At 45.3% G+C, this 23193-nt stretch overlaps 1 protein-coding gene across 1 annotated transcript; it reads left to right on the forward strand.

Moving 5' to 3' along the window:
* The first annotated feature begins 17698 nt into the window (after positions 1–17698).
* On the forward strand, positions 17699–21473 carry LOC123407604 (putative methylesterase 14, chloroplastic). The gene is made up of 5 exons (XM_045100767.1): positions 17699–18772; positions 20086–20325; positions 20414–20557; positions 20641–20775; positions 20886–21473. Exons 1-5 carry the CDS (start codon positions 18464–18466, stop codon positions 21231–21233), a joined length of 1176 nt encoding a protein of 391 aa, XP_044956702.1. The 5' UTR covers positions 17699–18463; the 3' UTR covers positions 21234–21473.
* Positions 21474–23193: the final 1720 nt, after the last annotated feature.

Raw genomic sequence — 23193 nt, forward strand, 5'->3', positions numbered from 1 at the left:
ATTATTACTGGCTATAGGATGGTGATTGATTTTAGGAAGTTGAATAAGGCCACTAGGAAAGATCATTACCCTCTGCCTTTTATCGACCAAATGCTAGAAAGGCTGTCCAAACACACACACTTCTGCTTTCTAGACGGTTATTCTGGTTTCTCCCAAATACCAGGTGCACAATCTGATCAGGAGAAAACCACTTCACCTGCCCTTTCGGTACCTTTGCTTATAGACGTATGCCTTTTGGCTTATGTAATGCACGTGCCACCTTTCAATGATGTATGATGGCTATATTCTCTGACTTTTGTGAAAAGATTGTTGAGGTTTTCATGGATGACTTTCCCGTTTACGGGTCTTCCTTTGATGATTGCCTCAGCAACCTTGATCGAGCCTTACAGAGACGTAAAGACACCAACCTTGTCTTGAATTGGGAGAAGTGCCACTTTATGGTAAATGAAGGCATCGTCTTAGGGCATAAAATTTCTGAAAGAGGTATTGAAGTCGATAAGGCTAAGGTTGATGCAATTGAGAAAATGCCTTGCCCCACAGATATCAGAGGTATACGAAGTTTCCTAGGTCATGCTGGTTTCTATAGAAGGTTCATTAAAGACTTCTCTAAGATTTCTAGGCCACTTACTAACCTCTTGCAGAAGGATGTTCCTTTTGTTTTTGATGAGGATTGTGAGGAAGCTTTCGAAATACTTAAGAAGGCCTTGATAACCGCACCTATTGTTCAACCACCTGATTGGAACTTTCCCTTTGAAATCATGTGTGACGCTAGTGATTATGCTGTTGGTGCTGTTCTAGGACAAAGAGTTGACAAGAAGTTGAATGTTATTCACTATGCTAGTAAAACTCTAGACAATGCCCAAAGAAACTATGCTACTACGGAGAAGGAATTTTTAGCGGTCGTGTTTGCATGTGAAAAGTTCAGATCTTATATAGTTGACTCCAAAGTCACTATTCACTCTGATCATGTTGCTATTAAGTACCTTATGGAGAAGAAGGATGCTAACCCTAGGGTAATCAGATGGGTTCTCCTGCTATAGGAATTTGATTTGCACGTTGTTGACCGAAAGGGTGCTGATAACCCTGTAGCAGATAACTTGTCCAGGCTAGAGAATGTCCTTGATGACCCATGACCTATTGATGACAACTTTCCTGATGAGAAATTGAATGTCATCCGCACTTCACATAGTGCACCGTGGTATGCTGATTACGCAAACTATATCGTAGCCAAATACATACCACCCAGTTTCACCTACCAGCAAAAGAAGAAATTCTTCTTTGATTTGAGACACTACTTTTGGGATGATCCTCACCTTTATAAGGAACGAGTAGATGGTGTTATTAGATGTTGTGTGCCTGAAGATGAACAGGGACAGATCCTGCATAAGTGTCATTCCGAAGCCTGCGGAGGACACCATGCTGGAGATAGAACTGCTCATAAGGTATTGCAATCGGGTTTCTATTGGCCCACTCTCTTCAAGGATGCCCGTAAGTTTGTCTTGTCTTGTGACTAATGCCAAAGAATAGGGAACATCAGTAAGCGTCAGGAAATGCCTATGAACTATTCACTTGTCATTGAACCATTTGATGTCTGGGGCTTTGATTATATGGGACCCTTCCCGAGTTCCAATGGGTACACTCACATCTTAGTTGCTATGGATTACGTCACTAAGTGGGTAGAAGTTATCCCCACTAGAAATGTTGATCACCACGCCTCTATTAAGATGCTTAAAGAAGTCATTTTCCCAAGATTTGGAGTCCCTAGATATCTGATGACTGATGGCGGTTCACACTTCATTCATGGTGTTTTCCGCAAGATGCTCGCTAAGTATGATGTCAACCATAGAGTTGCATCTCCTTATCATCCTCAGACTAGTGGTCAAGTGGAGTTGAGTAATAGGGAGATTAAATTGATATTACAAAAGGCTGTCAATAGATCTCGAAAGAATTGGTCTAGCAAACTTGACGATGCACTATGGGCTTATAGGACTGCTTATAAGAAACCCATGGGCATGTCGCCGTATAAAATGGTTTACGGTAAGGCCTATCATTTACCTCTTGAGCTAGAACACAAAGCTTATTAGGCAATCAAAGAGCTCAACTTTGATTTCAAACTTGCCGGTGAGAAGCGGTTGTTTGATATCAGCTCATTAGATGAATGGAGAGCCGAGGCATATGAGAATGCCAAGTTGTTCAAGGAAAAGGTTAATAGATGGCACGATAAAAGAATACAAAAACGTGAGTTCAATGTAGGTGATTATGTCCTGCTATACAATTCTCGCTTAAGATTCTTCGCATGCAAGCTTCTCTCTAAATGGGAAGGTCCCTACGTTGTCGAGGAAGTATATCGTTCCGGTGCCATCAAAATCAATAACACGGAAGGTAATTTTCCGAGAGTGGTAAATGGGCAAAGAATCAAGCATTATATCTCTGGTACTCCCATAAATGTTGAGACCAATATCATCAACATCATAACTCCACAGGAGTACATAAGGGATGTTTATCAGCCTGTTTTAGACTCTGAAAATGAAGAGGTATGTGTTTCGGTAAGTAATTGGACTCCAAAACTTTTCCAGTAGGAAATTTTCTCCGTTTTGGAATTTATGGAAAAATAGAAAAATAAAAAGCAGTCCGGAGAGCGCACGAGGCGTCCACAAGCTTGGACGCCGCGCCCCCCTGGCCGCGGCGACAGGGCTTGTGGGCACCTCGTGTGCCTCCCGGACTCCGTTTTCTTGCGGAGCACTCCTTCTGATCCAGAAAAAATCATTATATATACGCCCGAGGGTTTTGATCTCCGTATCATGCAGTTTTCCTCTATTTTTCGTTTAGAGCATGTTTATGTTGTAGGTCTAGATCGTCATGACTTCCCCAAAAGCTCCTAAGGACAAGATCTTCGAGAGGGTCATCAATCCCTACCTCACGGAAGTGCTGCAACACCCTCAATCTATTGAGATGCGTGAGGGGATGTTGCACATCCGTGATGTTGAGGGGCCTAAGAAGACCGGAAGCATGGAGACGAGGCTCGAAGCGATGGAGCAACAAGTCTTCAAGTGCCAAGGGATGGTGGAGCGTGGACTCAACGCCAACCACATGATGATCACGGAGTTCACCAACAAGCACAAGATGGATGTCAATGACATTGGGAAGCACCTTTCCAGGCTCTATGACAGGGTTGATCAACTCCAGGGCCAGATCTATGACCTGCAGAACCAAAACTATGAGTATGAGTATAGATTTAAATTAATACGGTTGGCTGCAGATTTGAGGAATCTGGCGACTCGTTCATCCTGCCATGATGGAGCACCTATGCCTTGGAAGACGGAGGATCAGACTCATGTTGCAACTCCACCACCATCACCACCAAAGGAAGACAACTAAGCATTGGTATGGGTAAGTCCCTTGGTTTGTGCCAAGCTTGGGGGAGTTGCCCTGGTATTGTATCACCTTTATATCTTTTGCTTTTCCCTTTGTTTTAGTTCTTTCCTTTTCAGTTTTTATTTCTTCTCTTAGTGGAATAAGTCTTTAGTGTTTAGTTTGAGTCTTTTGCCTTGTGTCTCCCCCGATGTATTCGAGCTTGCGAGCTATATAATAAAGAGTATCTTAGTCAAGGACTTTGTTTTGTGCCGTGATCAAAAGTATGAAAAGAACGATAGCGTGAAAGATCATGAGATGATCCTATGGAAAGTGATAGCTTCACATATAACAAGTATGATGATTGAAACTTGTTGAGAATAGACCAACATAGACCCCAGTCATTGTTGCAATTAATAAGAAGTAATAAGGAAAGAGAGGTTCACATATAAATATATCATCTTAGACACTTTCTATAATTGTGAGCACTCACCAAACTATTACATGCTTAGAAGTAGTTGTTGGACAAGGAAGACAACATAATGAATTGTGTTTGCTTGGTTCCAAACAATCTTATATGTTTAGAGATCCCTTAGCATGTGACGATTGCTTCCACCTCATATTATCCAAAACTCCCGCACCAAGTAGAGATACTACTTGTGCATCCATAAACCTTCAACCCAATTTTGCCATGAGAGTCCACCACACCTACCTATGGATTGAATAAGATCCCTCAAGTAAGTTGTCATCGGTGCAAGCAATAAAAATTGCTCTCTAATATGTATGATCTATTAGTGTGTGGAAAATAAGCTTTATACGAACCTGTGATGAGGAAGACATAAAAGCGACAGACTGCATAATAAAGTTCTTTATCACAGGGGGCAATATAAAGTGACGTTCCTCCGCACTAAGAGGACACGCATCCAAACCACCAAAGCGCATGACAACCTCTGCTTCTCTCTGCGAAGGGCCTATCTTGTACCTTTACTTTTTTCCCTTGAAAGAGTAATGGTGATCTTCACCAATTCCCTCTTTTGCCTTCGTCTTGGCTACCGTCATATGCTAGGGAAAGATCTATATTCTTATATCAACTTGGAGATTAGTACTTATGCTTTATTATTGTTGACTTTACCCTTGAGGTAAATGGTTGGGAGGAAAAATTAGAAGCCCCTATCTTTCTCTGTGCGCAACTGAAACTTTGATACCATGAGTACCACGTGAGTTGTAACAATTGTGGAAAACAAAAGAGATGATTGAGTATCTAGATTTTCTTTACAAGCTCTTATTTGACTCTTTCTGATGATATGATAGTATGGATCAAGACTGGGATTTGTCACTCCGTATGACGGAGAGGTATCTCGGGGCCCACTCGGTAATACAACATCACACACAAGCCTTGCAAGCAATGTGACTTAGTGTAAGTTGCGGGATCTTGTATTACGGAATTAGTAAAGAGACTTGCCGGTAAACGAGATTGAAATAGGTATGCGGATACTGACGATCGAATCTCAGGCAAGTAACATACCGAAGGACAAAGGGAATGACATACGGGATTATATGAATCCTTGGCACCGAGGTTCAAACGATAAGATCTTCGTAGAATATGTAGGATCCAATATGGGCATCCAGGTCCCGCTATTGGATATTGACCGAGTAGTCTCTCGGGTCATGTCTACATAGTTCTCGAACCCGCAGGGTCTGCACACTTAAGGTTCGACGTTGTTTTGTGCGTATTTGAGTTATATGGTTGGTTACCGAATGTTGTTCGGAGTCCCGGATGAGATCACGGACGTCACGAGGGTTTCCGGAATGGTCCGGAAACGAAGATTGATATATAGGATGACCTCATTTGGTTACCGGAAGGTTTTCGTGCATTACCGGAAAAGTTTCGGGCTCATCGGTAGTGTACTGGGAGTGCCGGGAAGGGTGTCGGGGACCATCAGGAGGGGTGTCACGCCCCAAGGGGTCTCATGGGCTATGGGAAGAGATAAACCAGCCCCTAGTGGGCTGTAATAAGTTCTCACTAAGGCCCATAAGGTTTGAGAAGGAAAAAACACAAGGTGGAAAGAGTTTCCAAGTGGGAAGGTGGAATCCTACTCCAAGTAGGATTGTAGTAGGACTCCTCCACCTCCAATTTCGGCCAAACCTCTAGGTTTTGAGGATTTCTCCTCCCCTCCTTCCCTCCTATATATAGTGGGGTTTTAGGGCTGATTTGAGACAACTTTGCCACGGCATCCAGACCACATATCTCCACGGTTTTACCTCTAGATCGCGTTTCTGCGGAGCTCGGGCGGAGCCCTGCTGAGACGAGATCATCACCAACCTCCGGAGCGCCGTCACGCTGCCGGAGAACTCTTCTACCTCTCCGTCTCTCTTGCTGGATCAAGAAGGCCGAGATCATCATCGAGCTATACGTGTGCTGAACGCGGAGGTGTCGTCCGTTCGGCACTAGATCGTGGGACTGATCGCGGGACGGTTCGCAGGGCGGATCGAGGGACGTGAGGATGTTCCACTACATCAACCACGTTTCTTAACGCTTCTGCTGTGCGGTCTACAAGGGTACGTAGATCGAATATCCCCTCTCGTAGATGGACATCACCATGATAGGTCTTCGTGCGCGTAGGAATTTTTTTGTTTCCCATGCGACGTTCCCCAACAGTGGTATCAGAGCCAGGTTCATGCGTAGATGTCTTCTCGAGTAGAACACAAAAGTTTTTGTGGGTGGTGATGTGCGTTTTGCTGCCCTCCTTAGTCTTTTCTTGATTCCGCGGTATTGTTAGATCGAAGCGGCTCGGACCGACATTATTCGTACGCTTACGAGAGACTGGTTTCATCACTACGAGTAACTCTGTTGCTCAAAGATGACCGGCGAGTGTCGGTTTCTCCAACTTTAGTTGAATCGGATTTGACCGAGGAGGTCCTTGGATGAGGTTAAATAGCAATTCATATATCTCCGTTGTGGTGTTTGCGTAAGTAAGATGCGATCCTACTAGATACCCATGGTCACCACGTAAAACATGCAACAACAATTAGAGGACGTCTAACTTGTTTTTGCAGGGTATGCTTGTGATGTGATATGGCCAACGATGTGATGTGATATATTGGATGTATGAGATGATCATGTTGTAATAGTTAATATCGACTTGCACGTCGATGGTACGGCAACCGGCAGGAGCCATAGGGTTGTCTTTAAACTAACGTTTGTGCTTGTAGATGTGTTTACTATATTGCTAGGACGTAGCTTTAGTAGTAATAGCATGAGTAGCACGACAACCCTGATGGCGACACGTTGATGGAGATCATGATGATGGAGATCATGGTGTGACGCCGGTGACAAGAAGATCGTGCCGGTGCTTTGGTGATGGAGATCAAGAAGCACATGATGATGGCCATATCATGTCACTTATGAATTGCATGTGATGTTAATCCTTTATGCACCTTATCTTTCTTAGAACGACGGTAGCATTATGAGGTGATCTCTCACTAAATTTTCAAGACGAAATTGTGTTCTCCCCGACTGTGCACCGTTGCGACAGTTCTTCGTTTCGAGACACCACGTGATGATCGGGTGTGATAGACTCAACGTTCACATACAACGGGTGCAAAACAGTTGCACACACGGAACACTCGGGTTAAGCTTGACGAGCCTAGCATGTGCAGACATGGCTTCAGAACACATGAGACCGGAAGGTCGAGCATGAATCGTATAGTTGATATGATTAGCATAGAGATGCTTACCACTAAAACTATTCTTGACTCACGTGATGATCGGACTTGAGATAGTGGATTTGGATCATGTACCACTCAAATGACTAGAGAGATGTACTTTTTGAGTGGGAGTTCTTAAGTAATATGATTAATTGAACTAATTGTCATGAACATAGTCTAATGGTCTTTGCGAATTACGATGTAGCTTGCGCTATAGCTCTACTGTTTTTATATGTTCCTAGAGAAAATTTAGTTGAAAGTTGATAGTAGCAAACTTTGCAGACTGGGTCTGTAAAACCGAGGATTGTCCTCGTTGCTGCGCAGAAGGCTTATGTCCTTAATGCACCACTCGGTGTGCTGCACCTCGAGCGTCGTCTGTAGATGTTGTGAACATCCGACATACACGTTTCTGATGACTACACGATAGTTTAGTGCAAAATACTTAATGGCTTAGAAGCAAGGCGCCGAAGACGTTTTGAAACGTCACGGAACATAAGTGATGTTCTAAAGAGATGAAATTGTGATTTCGTGCTTGTGCCCTTGTTAAGAGGTACGAGACCTCCGATAAGATTCTTTGTCCACAAAGTAAAGGAGAAAAGCTCAATCATTGAGCATGTGCTCAGATTGTCTGAGTACGACAATCGCTGGAATCAAGTGGGAGTTAATCTTCCAGATGAGATAGTGATGGTTCTCCAAAGTCACTGCCACCAAACTGTGAGAGTTTCGTGATGAACTATAACATATCAAGGATAGATACAATGATCCTTGAGCGATTCGCGATGTTTGACACTGCGAAAGTAGAAATCAAGAAGGAGCATCAATAGTTGATGGTTTGTAGAACCACTAAGTTTCAAGAAAGGCAAGGGCTAGAAGGGATACTTCGTGAAACGGCAAAACAGTTGCTGCACTAATGGAGAGACCCAAGATTAAACCCAAACCCGAGACTAAGTGCTTCTGTAATGAGGGGAACAGTCACTGAGGCGGAGCAACTCTAGATACTTGGTAGATAAGAAGGCTGGCAAAAGTCGAAAGAAGTATATTTGATATACATGATGTTGATGTGTACTTTACTAGTACTCCTAGTAGCATGAGGGTATTGGATACCGGTTCGGTTGCTAAGTGATTAGTAACACGAAATGAAGGCTGTGGCATAAACGGAGACTAGCTAAAGGCGACGTGACGATACGTGTTGGAAGTGTTTCCAAGGTTGATATGATCAAACGTCGCACGCTCCCTCTACCATCGGGATTGGTGTTAAACCTAAATAATTGTTATTTGGTGCTTGCGTTAAGCATGAACATGATTGGATCGTGTTTATTGCAATACGATTATTCATTTAAAGATAATAATGGTTACTCTATTTTCTCGAATAATCACCTTCAATCTTTTATTGAATCTCGATCGTAGTGTTACACATGTTCATGATATTGGTGCCAAAAGATACGAGGTAATGATGATAGTACCACTTACTTGTGGCACTGCCGCTTGAGTCATGTTGGTATAAATTGCATGAAGAGGCTCCATACTGATGGATCTTTATACTCACTTGATTTTGAATCACTAGTGACATGCAAATCATACCACATGAGCAAAGCCTTGTTTTCATTGAGATGAAACAAGATAGTAACTTGTTGGAAGTGATACATTTTGATGTATGCAGTCCAATGGGTGCTGAGGCACACAGTGGATGTCATTATGTTCTTGCTTCAATGACGATTTGAGTAGATACAAGAGTATTTACTTAATGAATCACAAGTCTGAAATATTGAAAAGTTCAATTTTGTTTCGGAGTGAAGTTCGTCGTAACAAGAGGATAAACTGTCTATGATATGATCATAGAAATGAATATCTGAGTTACGAGTTTTGGTACGCAGTTAAGACAATGTGGAAATTGTTTCGCAGTTCATGCCACCTGGAACATCATAGTGTGATGATGTGTCTGAACGTCATAGCCACGCACTATTTGGTATGGTGCATGCAATGATGTCTCTTATCAAAATACCACTATCGTTTATGGGTTATGCATTAGAGACAACCGCATTCACTTTAAATAGGGCACCGCGTATTTCCGTTGAGATGACATAGTATAGAATGAGGTTTAGAGAAATCTAAACTGTCGTTTCTTGAAAGTTTGGGGCTTCGACACTTATGTGAAAAAGTTTCAGTCTGATAAGCTCGAACCCAAAGCGGATAAATGCATCTTCATAGGATATCCAAAACAGTTGGGTACATCTCCTATCTCAGATCCGAAAGCAAAGTGTTTGTTTCTAGAAACGGATCCTTTCTCGAGGAAAGGTTTCTCTCGAAAGAATTGAGTGGGAGGGTGGTAGAACTTGATGAGGTTATTGAACCATCACTTCAACCAGTGTGTAGCAGGGCGCAGGAAGTTGTTCCTGTGGCGCCTACACCAATTGAAGTGGAAGCTGATGATGGTGATCATCGAGCATCGGATCAAGTTACTACAAGCCTCGTAGGTTGACAAGGTCGCGTACTACTACAAAGTGGTACGGTAACCCTGTCTTGGAGGTCATGTTGTTGAGCAACAGTGAACCTATGAGTTATGGAGAAAGCAATGGTGGGCCCAGATTCCGACAAATGGCTGGAAGCCATGAAATCCGAGAGAGGATCCATGTATGAGAACAAAGTGTAGACTTTGGAAGAACTACTTGATGGTCATAGGACTATTGAGTAAAGATGGATCTTTAAAAGGAAGACAGACGATGATAGTGATAAGTCACTATTAAGAAAAGCTCGACTTGTCGCAGAGATGTTTCCGACAAGATCAAACAGTTGACTATGATGAGACTTTCTCACTCGTAGCGATGCTAAAAGTCTGTTAAAATTATGTTAGTAGTTGATGCATTATTTATGAAATATTGCACATAGGATGTCAAAACATTGTTTCCTCGACGGTTTCCTTGAGCAAACATTGTATGTGATACAACCAGGAGGTTTTGTCGATCCTAAAGATACTAGCAAGTATGCAAGCTCCAGCGATCCTTCAATGGACTGGCGCAAGCATCTGGAGTTGGAATATACACTTTGATGAGATGATCAAAGATTCTGGGTTTGTACAAGGTTTATGAGAAACTTGTATTTCCAAAGAAGTGAGTGGGAGCACTATAGAACTTCTGATAAGTATATGTGGTTGACATATTATAGGATCAGAAGTAATGTAGAATTTCTGTAAAGCATACAAGGTTGTTTGAAAGGAGTTTTCAAAGGAATACCTGGATTGCGCTACTTGAACGTTGAGCATCAAAGATCTATGGAGATAGATCGAAAGCGCTTGATAGAAGTTTCAACAAGATGCATGCCTTGACAAGTTTTTGAAGGAGTTCAAAAATGGATCAGCAAAGAAGGAGTTCTTGGTTGCGTTGCAAGGTGTGAATTTGAGTAAGACTCAAAACCCGACCACGGCAGAATAAAGAGAATAGACGAAGGTCGTCTTCTATGCCTTAGCCGTACACTCTAAAGTATGCCATGCTGAGTACCGCACCTGATGTGTGCATTGCAGCAAGTCTGTTAAGAGGTACACAGAGTGATCCAGGATTGAATCACTGAGCAGCAGTCAAAGTTATCCTTGGTAACTAAATAGACTAAGGAATTTTTCTCGATTATGGAGGTGGTTAAAGAGTTCGTCGTAAAGGGTTACGTCGATGCAAGCTTTGACACTAATCCGAATAACTATGAGTAGTGAAACGGATTTGTATAGTAGAGTAGATATTTGGAGCATTTCCGAATAGCACGTAGTAGAAGCATCTATAAGATGACATAAAGATTTGTAAAGATCGCACGGATCTGAAAGTTCCAGAACCGTTGACTAAAACCTCTTTCACGAGCAAGACGTGATCAGACCCCATAACTATATGGGTGTTGGATTCGTTGGAATCACATGGTGATGTGAACTAGATTATTGACTCTAGTGCAAGTGGGAGACTGTTGGAAATATAGCCTAGAGGCAATAATAATTAGTTATTATTATATTTCTTTGTTCATGATAATCGTTTACTATCTATGCTATAACTGTATTGATTGGAAACACAATACTTGTGTGGATACATTGACAAAACACTGTCCCTAGTAAGCCTCTAGTTGACTAGCTCGTTGATCAAAGATGGTCAAGGTTTCCTGGCCATAGGCAAGTGTTCTTACTTTATAACGGGATCACATCATTAGGAGAATCATGTGATGGACTAGACCCAAACTAATAGACGTAGCATGTTGATCGTGTCATTTTGTTGCTACTGTTTTCTGTGTGTCAAGTATTTCTTCCTATGACCATGAGATCATATAACTCACTGACACCGGAGGAATGCTTTGTGTGTATCAAATGTCGCAACGTAACTGGGTGACTATAAAGATGCTCTACAAGTATCTCCGAAGGTGTTCATTGAGTTAGTATGGATCAAGACTGGGATTTGTCACTCCGTATGACGGAGAGGTATCTCGGGGCCCACTCGGTAATACAACATCACACACAAGCCTTGCAAGCAATGTGACTTAGTGTAAGTTGTGGGATCTTGTATTACGGAATGAGTAAAGAGACTTGCCGGTAAACGAGATTGAAATATGTATGCGGATACTGACGATCGAATCTCAGGCAAGTAACATACCGAAGGACAAAGGGAATGACATACGAGATTATATGAATCCTTGGCACCGAGGTTCAAACGATAAGATCTTCATAGAATATGTAGGATCCAATATGGGCATCCAGGTCCCGCTATTGGATATTGACCGAGGAGTCTCTCGGGTCATGTCTACATAGTTCTCGAACCCGCAGGGTCTGCACACTTAAGGTTCGACGTTGTTTTATGCCTATTTGAGTTATATGGTTGGTTACCGAATGTTGTTCGGAGTCCCGGATGAGATCACGGACGTCACGAGGGTTTCCGGAATGGTCCGGAAACGAAGATTGATATATAGGATGACCTCATTTGGTTACCGGAAGGTTTTCGTGCATTACCGGAAAAGTTTCGGGCTCATCGGTAGTGTACTGGGAGTGCCGGGAGGGGTGTCGGGGACCATCAGGAGGGGTGTCACACCCCAAGGGGTCTCATGGGCTATGGGAAGAGATAAACCAGCCCCTAGTGGGCTGGAATAAGTTCCCACTAAGGCCCATAAGGTTTGAGAAGGAAAAAACACAAGGTGGAAAGAGTTTCCAAGTGGGAAGGTGGAATCCTACTCCAAGTAGGATTGTAGTAGGACTCCTCCACCCCCAATTTCGGCCAAACCTTTAGGTTTTGAGGCTGCCTCCTCCCCTCCCTCCCTCCTATATATAGTGGGGTTTTAGGGATGATTTGAGACAACTTTGCCACGGCAGCCCGACCACATATCTCCACGGTTTTACCTCTAGATCGCGTTTCTGCGGAGCTCGGGCGGAGCCCTGCTGAGACGAGATCATCACCAACCTCCGGAGCGCCGTCACGCTGCCGGAGAACTCTTCTACCTCTCCGTCTCTCTTGCTGGATCAAGAAGGCCGAGATCATCATCGAGCTATACGTGTGTTGAACGCGGAGGTGCCGTCCGTTCGGCACTAGATCGTGGGACTGATCGCGGGACGGTTCGCAGGGCGGGTCGAGGGACGTGAGGATGTTCCACTACATCAACCGCGTTTCTTAATGCTTGCGCTGTGCAGTCTACAAGGGTACGTAGATCGAATATCCCCTCTCGTAGATGGACATCACCATGATAGGTCTTCGTGCGCGTAGGAAATTTTTTGTTTCCCATGCGATGTTCCCCAACACGAACTTGAGCAGAACCAATCTAGAGCTCCGGCAGGACGGTCGTGCCGGGGAAACTTCCCTCCCGGAGGGGGAAATTGTCGCCATCGTCATCACCAACACTCCTCTCATCGAAGGGGACTCGTCACCATCAACATCTTCATCAGCACCATATCATCTCCAAACCCTAGTTCATCTCTTGTAACCAATCTCCGTCTCACGACTCCGATTGGTACTTGTAAGGTTGCTAGTAGTGTTGATTACTCTTTGTAGTTGATGCTAGTTGGATTACTTGGTGGAAGAGTTTATGTTCAGATCCTTGATGCTACTTATTACACCTCTGATCATGATTATGATTATGCTTTGTGAGTAGTTACTTTTGTTCCTGAGGACATGGGATAAGTCTTGCTATTAATAGTCATGTGAATTTGGTATTCTTTCGGTATTTTGATATGATGTATGTTGTCTTTTCCTCTAGTGGTGTTATGTGAACGTCGACTACATAACACTTCACCATATTTGGGCCTAGAGGAAGGCATTGGGGAGTAGTAAGTAGATGATGGGTTGCTAGAGTGACAGAAGCTTAAACCCCAGTCTATGCGTTGCTTCGTAAGGGGTTGATTTGGATCCACTAGTTTAATGCTATGGTTAGACGTTGTCTTAATTCTTCTTTCGTAGTTGTGGATGCTTGCAAGAGGGGTTAATCATAAGTGGAATGCTTGTCCAAGTAAGGGCAGTACCCAAGCGCCGGTCCACCCACATATCAAACTATCAAAGTAACGAACGTGAATCATATGAACATGATGAAACTAGCATGACAGAAATTCCCGTGTGTCCTCGGGGGCGTTTTACTTCCTATAAGACTTTGTTCAGGCTTGTCCCTTGCTACAAAAGGGATTGGGCCACTTTGTTGCACCGTTGCTACTCTTGTTACTTGTTACTTTTCACCTGCTACGTTTCACCTCACTACACCATCACTTGTTACCGCTACTTTCAGTGCTTGCAGTTATTACCTTGCTGAAAACCGTTTATCAGAGCCTTCTGCTCCTCGTTGGGTTCAACACTCTTACTTATCAAAAGGACTACGATTGATCCCCTATACTTGTGGGTCATCAGCCCTCCACCTGAATTATATTTAATTTTGCCTATAAGGCTTTGCAGCCTCGCAAGATAGGTTTAAGCGAACCAGAAGTACAACGGACACAAAGAAGAAGAGATAAACAAAAAACTCACGCCAACTACACACATCAGGAAGAACAAGGAACAAAAACACAATAAAGAACACCATAGGAGAAGCCCAACATTGGTCAGCCGGTTCAAACCCCGACATTGCACCGTCGACGCAATCCAACGACACCTCGCAAACCAAGACATCACAATGCCGTGACACATGTCCTGCATCGTGAGGCACAGTCGAAGGCCTCGCAAGGACGAGACGACGCCACGACACCTGTGTGCCAACGGCATAGACAGAGGCATCGCCAAGAAACCAAGCGGTAGCAGTACATCGTCGATGCAATCCAACAGCACCTCACAAACCAAGATTGCACAACGCCATGACACCAACTATGCCCGGGGTGCATTCGAACGAAAATGTGAGGCCGAGACGACACCACAACACCTATGTGCCAACAGAGTAGCCATAGGGACCGCCTAGCAGAGACACACCAGGAGCACTCGAACACGACACAGCCCACCGTCGACCCCAGACCGTACGCACCACCACCATCGACCACCCACCTCACACTTGCCAACCACCATCGCGAACCTCGGGCAAGCAGAGTGGAGCAGCATCTCTCAAGACAAGCGCCACCACTGTGGTAAAACAACGTCAAGGACGCCGCCGCCGTCCGATCCAGAAGCTGGAACCAAGGCTTTTTCCTAGAGAACGAACAAAGTAGGCGTGGAACCAATGCATCACACAACGACACCTCCAAGGAGGGATCCGACACCAGAAGGCGACGCTGCCGTCGGTGCCTACCGAAATCGGCATAGGGCTTTCACCCCGAAGCATCACCCGCGCCACCCGGTTGCTGCCGAGACCAGAGGCACCATCGAAAAAGGCAGGCCGCCGTTGAGGCCCCGCCACCCCCAGCAGCCATCGACCCGGGATCGTAGATCAGTCGCGCACCTCGCGCGCCAGAACTGCTGAGACCCCGCGCCGGCCCAACCCCCCGCGCACACGGCACCCCAGCCACGCTGCACCATCTCCACCGCCTTGCAGCCACCACCTTGCGACTGCCGCCGCCAACCGGAACCGCGAGGCGCACCCATGGTCGTCCACAGTGCAGACAACCATGAGCGCCACCCTGCACTATGCCCAAGCGCCCCGAACAGACCATGGGGACTGAGCCAGCGCGTCGTCGGCCACCAGGACGCGCCCACAGCTCACACCCGTCGTCATGAGCCGATCGCACGGAGGCAGGCAACGGCCTTCGGCCCATGCTGCCCCAGCCGGGCCGCTCCTCGTACCTCGCCACTCGAGCCACCGCCAACAGATTACAGGCCCACCGAGCATGCCCCCCCACGCACTAGATCCCCGCAAAGCCGCCACAACCCTGTGCTCCGACCACACCTCCGACGCGTCGGACGACTTGCCGCCACCACACCCCACGCAAGCGCTGCGCCTCCGGCCAGATGCAGCAACCCACGGTGCACGCACCCATGGGAGGGGAAGGGAATTCCCCGCCGCCGCCTCCATCGACCGGCCTTTCCCCGACGGTGGACGCCGGCGGTGACGAGGGGGAGGGACGAAGCGAAGGGGACGGGGGCGGCGCGGTGACGGTTTTCCTTCCTCGCTCACGGGTGCGGGTCGGGCGAATCTAATGAAAGCTAAAACTTTAATTTGGTGTGTCGTAGAAATCGCGGATTTGCGAGACAGACAGGTGGGTGCGTGCCCCAACGAGTTTTGAGGATATACTATATATGAAGAAATTTTAGTTAAAATGAAACTAAAACTTGCACACAAAGTATTTCGAAAGAAGAAAAGAAATGTAGCACCTCGTGGCCCATCTACCTATCTCTGGTAGATGTACAAACATAAACATGTGCCTTTCTTTTTCTTGTTGATGTCAAAAGAGATATCAGTATATGCAAAAAGGACGTTAAGAGACGATAAGAAGACGACAACCCTAAATAAATTAATTTGTGATAGTAGTAATTATAATTACTAAGGGCATGTACAACGATGTTGACTCAGGTGTCTGTAAAACATGCCACCTAGGATTTATAATGAGTTGAATGAAAGATAAAGAAGAGAGAGGAAGAGGTCGTCTATAATTCTATAGACCGTCGAATCCCGTGAAAATCAGTGGCTAACGACGCTTATTTTATCGTTGTATCGAATGTCGTGTGGAAGACTGTAGTGATCGCACGATGCTCGTTGAGATTTTTCAGGCGGACATTGGTTTCTAACTTTTTACATACACCAAAACAGACAACTTGTTGTATGCGGTGTATGGGACGTGAACAATGACTATAGATAGACAGGTGTCTTTACCTTTGTACATGCCCTAATAGCTGAGTTGAGGTTTCTTTTGTCACGTGTTGGGATAAATTTTTTTGTTTTGACCTTTTGTCCTAACAAATTCTGAAATTGACCTTACTTTAAAAAAAATCTGACCTCCTTTGGTGACGCCAACATCTGTGACGTCTCGTTTGTATGAGAGACGCCAAGTTCCGTGACGTCTGGTACGGACCTGCATGACCGGCTAACCCATTGAGAAGAGAAATCAATCCTTTTGGTACGGAACCCTGGCGTCTGGTCGTGAACGAGATGCTAAGGACCCTCACATCTAATACCAAACGTCAGAGACTTTGGCGTTTGGTTTCAGCAGATCACACAAATATACTTTTGGTAATATGTGCCACGTCATCCAGACGTCAGGGTCCTTGGCGTCGGACCAGACGCCGGGATCCCTCGCGTCTGATACCAAGCCACGCACAAACTTAACGGGTCAATCGGTCATGCGAGTCCGTATCAGACGTAAGGGACCTTGACGTCTTCCATGTAAACCATGCGTCAGGGATGTTGGGGTCATCAAAAGAGGTTATATTAAAACTTTTTTTTAAAGTAAGATCAATTCTGCAATTTGTTAAGACAAAAGATAAAAAAAAAATGTCCCACACGTTGTACCCAGGGATCCATGGAGCGGATACTACAAGGAGAGCGAGTGAGATGACGTGCCGTTGCAACCAAGCGGCATGCCCTTGTCCCGTAATTCAAGTGTGGTGTTAATGCGCCGGCCTGTTTAAGCTAAGGTATCGCCGTCAGCAGCGACGGTGAGTAGTACACTCGTGTTGCTTTCTCATTAGTTATGTATAAGCACGCACAGTACGTACCGCTGACGGAAGCAAATGAAATACTAATAACATAACAAGCCGACCCCAATGCATCCACATCAAAAATCACACCGGCCTCCAGCAGGGAAAACGCCTTCCGCTCATCAAAAACCACACGCTCGCTCGCTCGCTCGCATGTCCCGCCCTACCGTACTCCACAGTGTCTCTCACAGTGAAACAGTACGACCGTTGCACTGGCGACGCAAAGGACATGAGCCGACGGATTTACTCCAACAGTGCTTCCGCATCCGTTCATCAGGCGCCCACCATTTTTCGCAATCCACACAAAGTAATGCTTACTGTGGTAGCTCAAAAGCACAGTGGATCATGAGGGTCAAAAAAGGGACTCAAAAGTCAGGCATGAACCTATTTCCTGAAAGCGTGAGGCAGGGCCTCGCTTTGGATCCGAGAAAGGCAGACCAGGATATCCCCAGAAATGGAACAAAAACCATAGTAACATTGATAATTAAGGGAAAGAAGCTGGCTGAAATTTTATCTTTATATGTATGGTTTGATTATGAATGAAGAAGAATAATAGGAGAAGGACAGGGTGGTGGGTCAAAAGCCAGACAATTAAGACACCCAGTGGATTAGCAGTGAAGAAAATAACAAAAAAGAGGTCTCCTTCCTCGACTTCTTTTTCCTCTCTTCTCTCTCTCTCTCTCTGCAAGAGAGGGGGAGAGGGAGTGGGAGGAGACTCCACCACACCAGCAAAGGCAAAGGGAGAGGGAGCACAACAAGAGACACAATTCCCAGGAAACCGCCGCCTAAAGCTTCTCCTCCCTTTGTCTCTCTTCGCTGTTGCTTCCAAATCTCTAATCTTTCTCTCTTTCTTTCGTTTGTTCCATTCCAAATTATCTGTGCGGGAGAAGATCCAAAAGATACAGGAGAGGAGAGAGAGAGGGGGGGAATAAATCCTTTTTGGCGAGATTCGTGTGGGGGAGAGACGAGTTAGGTGTCAGGACCACTCATAAATTCCGCCTCTTCCCTTCTTCTTCTTCTTTCAGATCTGCTCCGTGCTTCCTCTTCCTCCTCGCATCGCTTTTGCCAACCCAACCAACCAACCAGCCGTGCTTCTCGCCGGAGAGAGCAGGGCAGGGCGCCGTTCTTCCTCCCGCTTGGAGAAAAATCTTTCTTCTCGTCCGCCATTCTTTTTTAAGCTTAGTTTCTTCCAGTACGAGTTTTCTTGTTCCTGTTGAGTTCTTCCTCTTCCCGTGCGAGCCAAACTCCCACCCTTCTTGGAGCAGAAATCGGCCTTTTGTTTTCTTGCTCGTCTCTGCCGATTTCTTCTTGAGACATAGACGCCCTCCTTTTTCCGCCACAAGCTATCCTCTCCGATGGGCAACGCGTTCGCGTGCATGCCGCGCAAGGAGCACCGGGGCGCGGCCGCGGTGTCGCGCAGCAAGCGGATGGGGAGCGCCCGCCCGCCGCGCGGCGGCGCGGCCAAGCTCACGCCGGCTGAGGAGGAGCTCCTGCACCGCCAGGCGCTCGCCATGGCCATCCACCAGCACCTCGACGCCGGCGGCTCCATGTCGCGCCGCATCGACGCCGGCGCCGGCTCCATGTCCCGACGAATCGGCCCCGGCTCCACCAGCTCCCGACGCCACGGCAACCTCCCGGACTCCGTCACCAATGCCACCAAGGCTGTAAGCCCTCCCCCGCCTTTCTCTCTTTCTGCTTCATGCTCCCTCCCTTGTAGGTTGTAGCATCCTTGCGTCTTGTTCTTGCCTAGAAAAATATACTGTCTACAATGTTATACTTTACAGTAGTAATTAACAAGTTCATTGTCAAAGAAAGTTCTGAATTTCTTTGTACAGAGGTTGGTCCAGTTGCAAACTGTACTTGGTAATGTCTAGTGCCAAACTTTTCAACTGCAAGAGTCCTTGCGGGACCAGTTGGCCATCTGGCCCTAAATGATTTGGCCTTATCATACTGTTGTTGTATGCTTTGTTGTTTAAGTTGTTTGGTCGGCAAAATTCTGTCATTATCAGAGTGGTACCACAGCATTGTCAGTTGCCTGGTTTGCTACATAGCTAAATGTCTGGTTGCTCTAGGTTTCACTAGTAAATTGGTTCTTTTTGGATTGCTTGTATATGGGAGATAATTCAGTGATATGGATGTACTTGTATGTTTGTTGAAGGACACATTCTTTTTCTGTAAGGAAGCACCTGCATGTTTCTAGTCAGTTTCTTCATGGCTTCCTTGTTGGGGTTGATTTTGAATTGCAATCAGCAGTAAGTTCATATTAACCTGTAGTTGAATATCGGAGGTTCTGAAGTGTCACTGGGATAGGATGATGGGTTTCTACACTTCCTTGGTCCTGCTCATCTTGTTAGTACTAAGATTTGTTGATGTAAATCTACCAATGGCGACATGCTTTGCTGTTCACATCGTTTTTTTTTCTTAATGATTAATTTTATGACCTGTTAATAGTTTGAGCTTACTCTAAGCTTCTAGAATCTCGAACCCATATTTTGGAAATTTGAATTATATAGATTATTATTCATATTACTATATGTTGAAAATGCATCTTTAGCACAACTGTTGTTGATTCATACATAAGATAGGTGAAACCCTACAAGTTACCTTATGTTATGAGTTGGACTACAAGACAACACCAAGTCTATGAACTCAACAGCTGCCTCACTATTTGATAGCATGTTCCCATTTCTTACAGTGGTCTCTCTCAGATGATCATTCTGTTTGCAGTTTTCGTGCATTTCACACTCTGATATGCTTCTACATGCACATGGGCATCTGGTGGTGCTTTATCTTAGGAGTTAGGACCTGACAATACAGTAGAAGTGTTCCTCGTTTGCGCTTACACTATTTATTCTTTGTAGTTTAACACTTTGCTCTAGCAACTTTGGACTGGTTTGCGGTGGCTGTAGTCTATTTTCTATCTGTTCTTTTGAACTGATTTCAGTCTTTCATGCTTCTTGTTCTGGCATATTTTCAGGTCCAAATAGTTTTAGAGAACTTAGAAACCAAGAAAATTGTTCTTGTCCACGGGGAAGGATTTGGTGCTTGGTGTTGGTACAAGACCATCTCTCTCTTGGAGGAAGCTGGCCTCGATCCTGTTGCCTTAGATCTCACAGGTTCAGGCATAGACCACACTGATACAAACAGCATAGCTACATTGGAAGAGTACTCCAAACCACTAATTGATTACCTCAGTAAACTCCCTGAGAACGAGAAGGTGAGTACTGCATCTGTTTTTCTTCACACATTCATTAATAAATAGAATTGGGTATCTGAGTGTTGTGTTCATGTCGACGCTAATGCAGGTTGTTTTGGTCGGTCATAGTTGTGGAGGTGCAAGTGTGTCATATGCCTTAGAACACTGCCCAAAAAAGATCTCAAAGGCTGTATTCCTTACTGCCACAATGGTAAAGGATAGCCAGAGGCCCTTCGATGTGTTCTCTGAAGAGGTATGCACTCCTCTTATGTGTCCGTGTGCAGTTGTGTGTTCTTATTGAGTAGTCACAAACTCATGTGACGTGGTATTTTGCAGCTTGCGTCGGCAGATGTTTTCTTGCAAGAATCACAGTATTTACTTTATGGAAATGGGAAGGACAAGCCTCCAACCGGGCTCAGGTTTGACAAGCAGCAGATCAAGGGGTTATATTTCAACCAAAGTCCTTCCAAGGTACATACATTGTACTCTATCGAGAACTACTGTCACATACATTGCCATGCCAATCTTCTGTTCTTTCTGTGTACCAAGTCCAGCTGACAAGTTTGCACGCGACGTTGCAGGATATCGCGCTGGCCACCGTGTCCATGAGGCCCATCCCTTTAGCCCCGATCATGGAGAAGCTGTCCCTCACGGCGGAGAACTACGGCAGCATCCGCCGCTACTTCATCCAGACGCTGGACGACCGGATGCTGTCGCCCGACGTCCAGGAGAAGCTGGTCCGGGAGAGCCCGCCCGACGGCATCTTCAAGATAAAGGGCGGCGACCACTGCCCCTTCTTCTCGAAGCCGCAGTCCCTCCACAAGATCCTGCTGGAGATCGTGCAGATCCAAGCTCCGGGGGCGCTGCTCCCGGGCAAAGCAAAGACCCTAGAAGAAGAAGAGGAGGAGAGCGCCGAGAAGTCATCGTGACCGTCCGAATGCCATGCGTGTACATGAAACGAGTAGCACATAGGTTGCGGTTTGCTAAAGGAGAAGAATACAGGGAGGGATTAATTGGAGTCGGTCAGTCAGTCAGTCAGCCAGAGATCAAAATAATGTAGTTAGTTGAAGAAGCGGGACATCTTTTTTTCTTTTGTGATGAATGATGAGGTATAGTGTATGGGCCTGTGAGAGATGTTTTACCAATGTGAATTAAATCTTGAGCCGTCATCAGAAGTTTGGGACAGGTATAGTGTATGGGCCTGTGAGAGATGTTCTACCAATGTGAATTAAATCTTGAGCCATCATCAGAAGTTTTGGACATTTTCTTGCTGGTTCATGGTTTGCCTTTGCTCTCGATCTACAGTACATCCATGTTTGTCTAATACACTCCTGTCCTTTGAGTAATGTGCAAGGACAAGTAACTGGGCCTGGCGCCGTCCTGTAAAGACGTTTCTGAATCACATTCCTTCTATAAGGCCAACTCGAGCCCACGACACCAAACACGTGCCCGTGTGTTCAAGAACGCATCTTCCCTCACAGCCAATATGTTCATATATTCATATACATCAATCATCAATGTTTGCATGTTTAAATTGTCTTAAATAAAAATAGTTTTACAATCTAATCGAAATTGTCTCAAATAAAATAGTTTTACTACCAAATCAAAATTGTCTTGAATAAACACAATGAACCAATACATCTATTGGTTGTCAATGTGATTCCACATATGCTCAACCAAGTTATTTTAAAGCTTCAAATGAGTGTGTCAATCACGCATTTCATGATGAAATTGGATAAACTGTTCAAACGTGGTCGGTTCTTGGTGTATGGGTTCAACATTTTCACCTTGAAAATCAAATCCTTGGTCGAAGATGTTGTATAACGCTCGTCCTCGACGATCATGTTGTGCATGATCACACAAGCAGTCATCACCTTCCAAAGCTTTCCTTCATCCCATGTCAGGGAAGGGTTTCAAACGATACCGCATTAGGATTGAAGCACACCAAAAGCACGCTCTACATCCTTTCTAGCACTCTCTTGCATTTGGGCAAATTTTTGTCTCTTCTCACCTTCGGGTTTCGAGATTGTCTTCATAAAAGTTGACTACTCAGGATATATACCATCAGCTAGGTAGCATCCCTTGTTCTAGTGGTGACCATTGACCTCAAAGTTGACACGTGGGGAGTGGCCTTCTGCAAGTCTTGCGAAGACTGGAGAACGCTGCAGCACATTGATATCATTGTGAGAACCTGCCATGCCGAAGAAAGAATGCCATATCTAAAGATCTTGTGAAGCCACCGCTTCTAATATGATAGTGCACACTTTCACATGCCCCTTGTACTGGCCCTGTCAAGCAAATGGATAGTTCTTTCACTCCTAGTGCATAAAATCTATGCTGCCAAGCATGCGTGGAAAGCCTTTATCGACGTTGATCGCCAACAACCTTTCTGTATCAGCGACATTTGGCTGCCTCAAATGCTCAGGGGCCAAACACTGCCACCACGACCTTGCAGAAGTTGTACATTGACACCAAACATGTGGACTCACTCATGCGCACGTACTCATCCACAAGATCACCTGGAATTTCATATGCAGGCATGAGGATGGCCGCGGTGCATTTCTGATAAGAGAAGAATCCAAGCTTGCCAAGGGTATCCGTTTTGCACTCGAAGAATGGGCCATGACGAACCACTCCCTCTCAGATATGATTGAACAAATGCCTTGCCACACGAAAACGGCGACGGAATTTCTCCAGTTTGAAGAGCGCGGTATTCTCAAGGTAATCGGCATAGAGCATGGCGTAGCCTCTCTTTCTATTGCGGTTCAGGTTGGTAGCACGGCCCAGGACTGACCCCTTGTACTGAGGCCGCTGCCTTTCAATGTGGTCGCGAACGACTAGTGCAACCACCACAAGATCTTCATCATCCGAAGACGAATCATCCAATGA

The sequence above is a fragment of the Hordeum vulgare genome, chromosome 7H (genome assembly GCF_904849725.1).
Source record: "Hordeum vulgare subsp. vulgare chromosome 7H, MorexV3_pseudomolecules_assembly, whole genome shotgun sequence".
NCBI lineage: Eukaryota > Viridiplantae > Streptophyta > Magnoliopsida > Poales > Poaceae > Hordeum > Hordeum vulgare.

Excerpts from the sequence above, each read along its gene's own strand:
- LOC123407604 (XM_045100767.1), top strand. The coding sequence starts at position 18,464 with ATGGGCAACGCGTTCGCGTGCATGCCGCGCAAGGAGCACCGGGGCGCG. Across the intron at positions 18,773-20,085 it reads TCACCAATGCCACCAAGGCT|GTCCAAATAGTTTTAGAGAA; the intron begins GTAAGCCCTCCC and ends GCATATTTTCAG. Across the intron at positions 20,776-20,885 it reads TCAACCAAAGTCCTTCCAAG|GATATCGCGCTGGCCACCGT; the intron begins GTACATACATTG and ends GCGACGTTGCAG.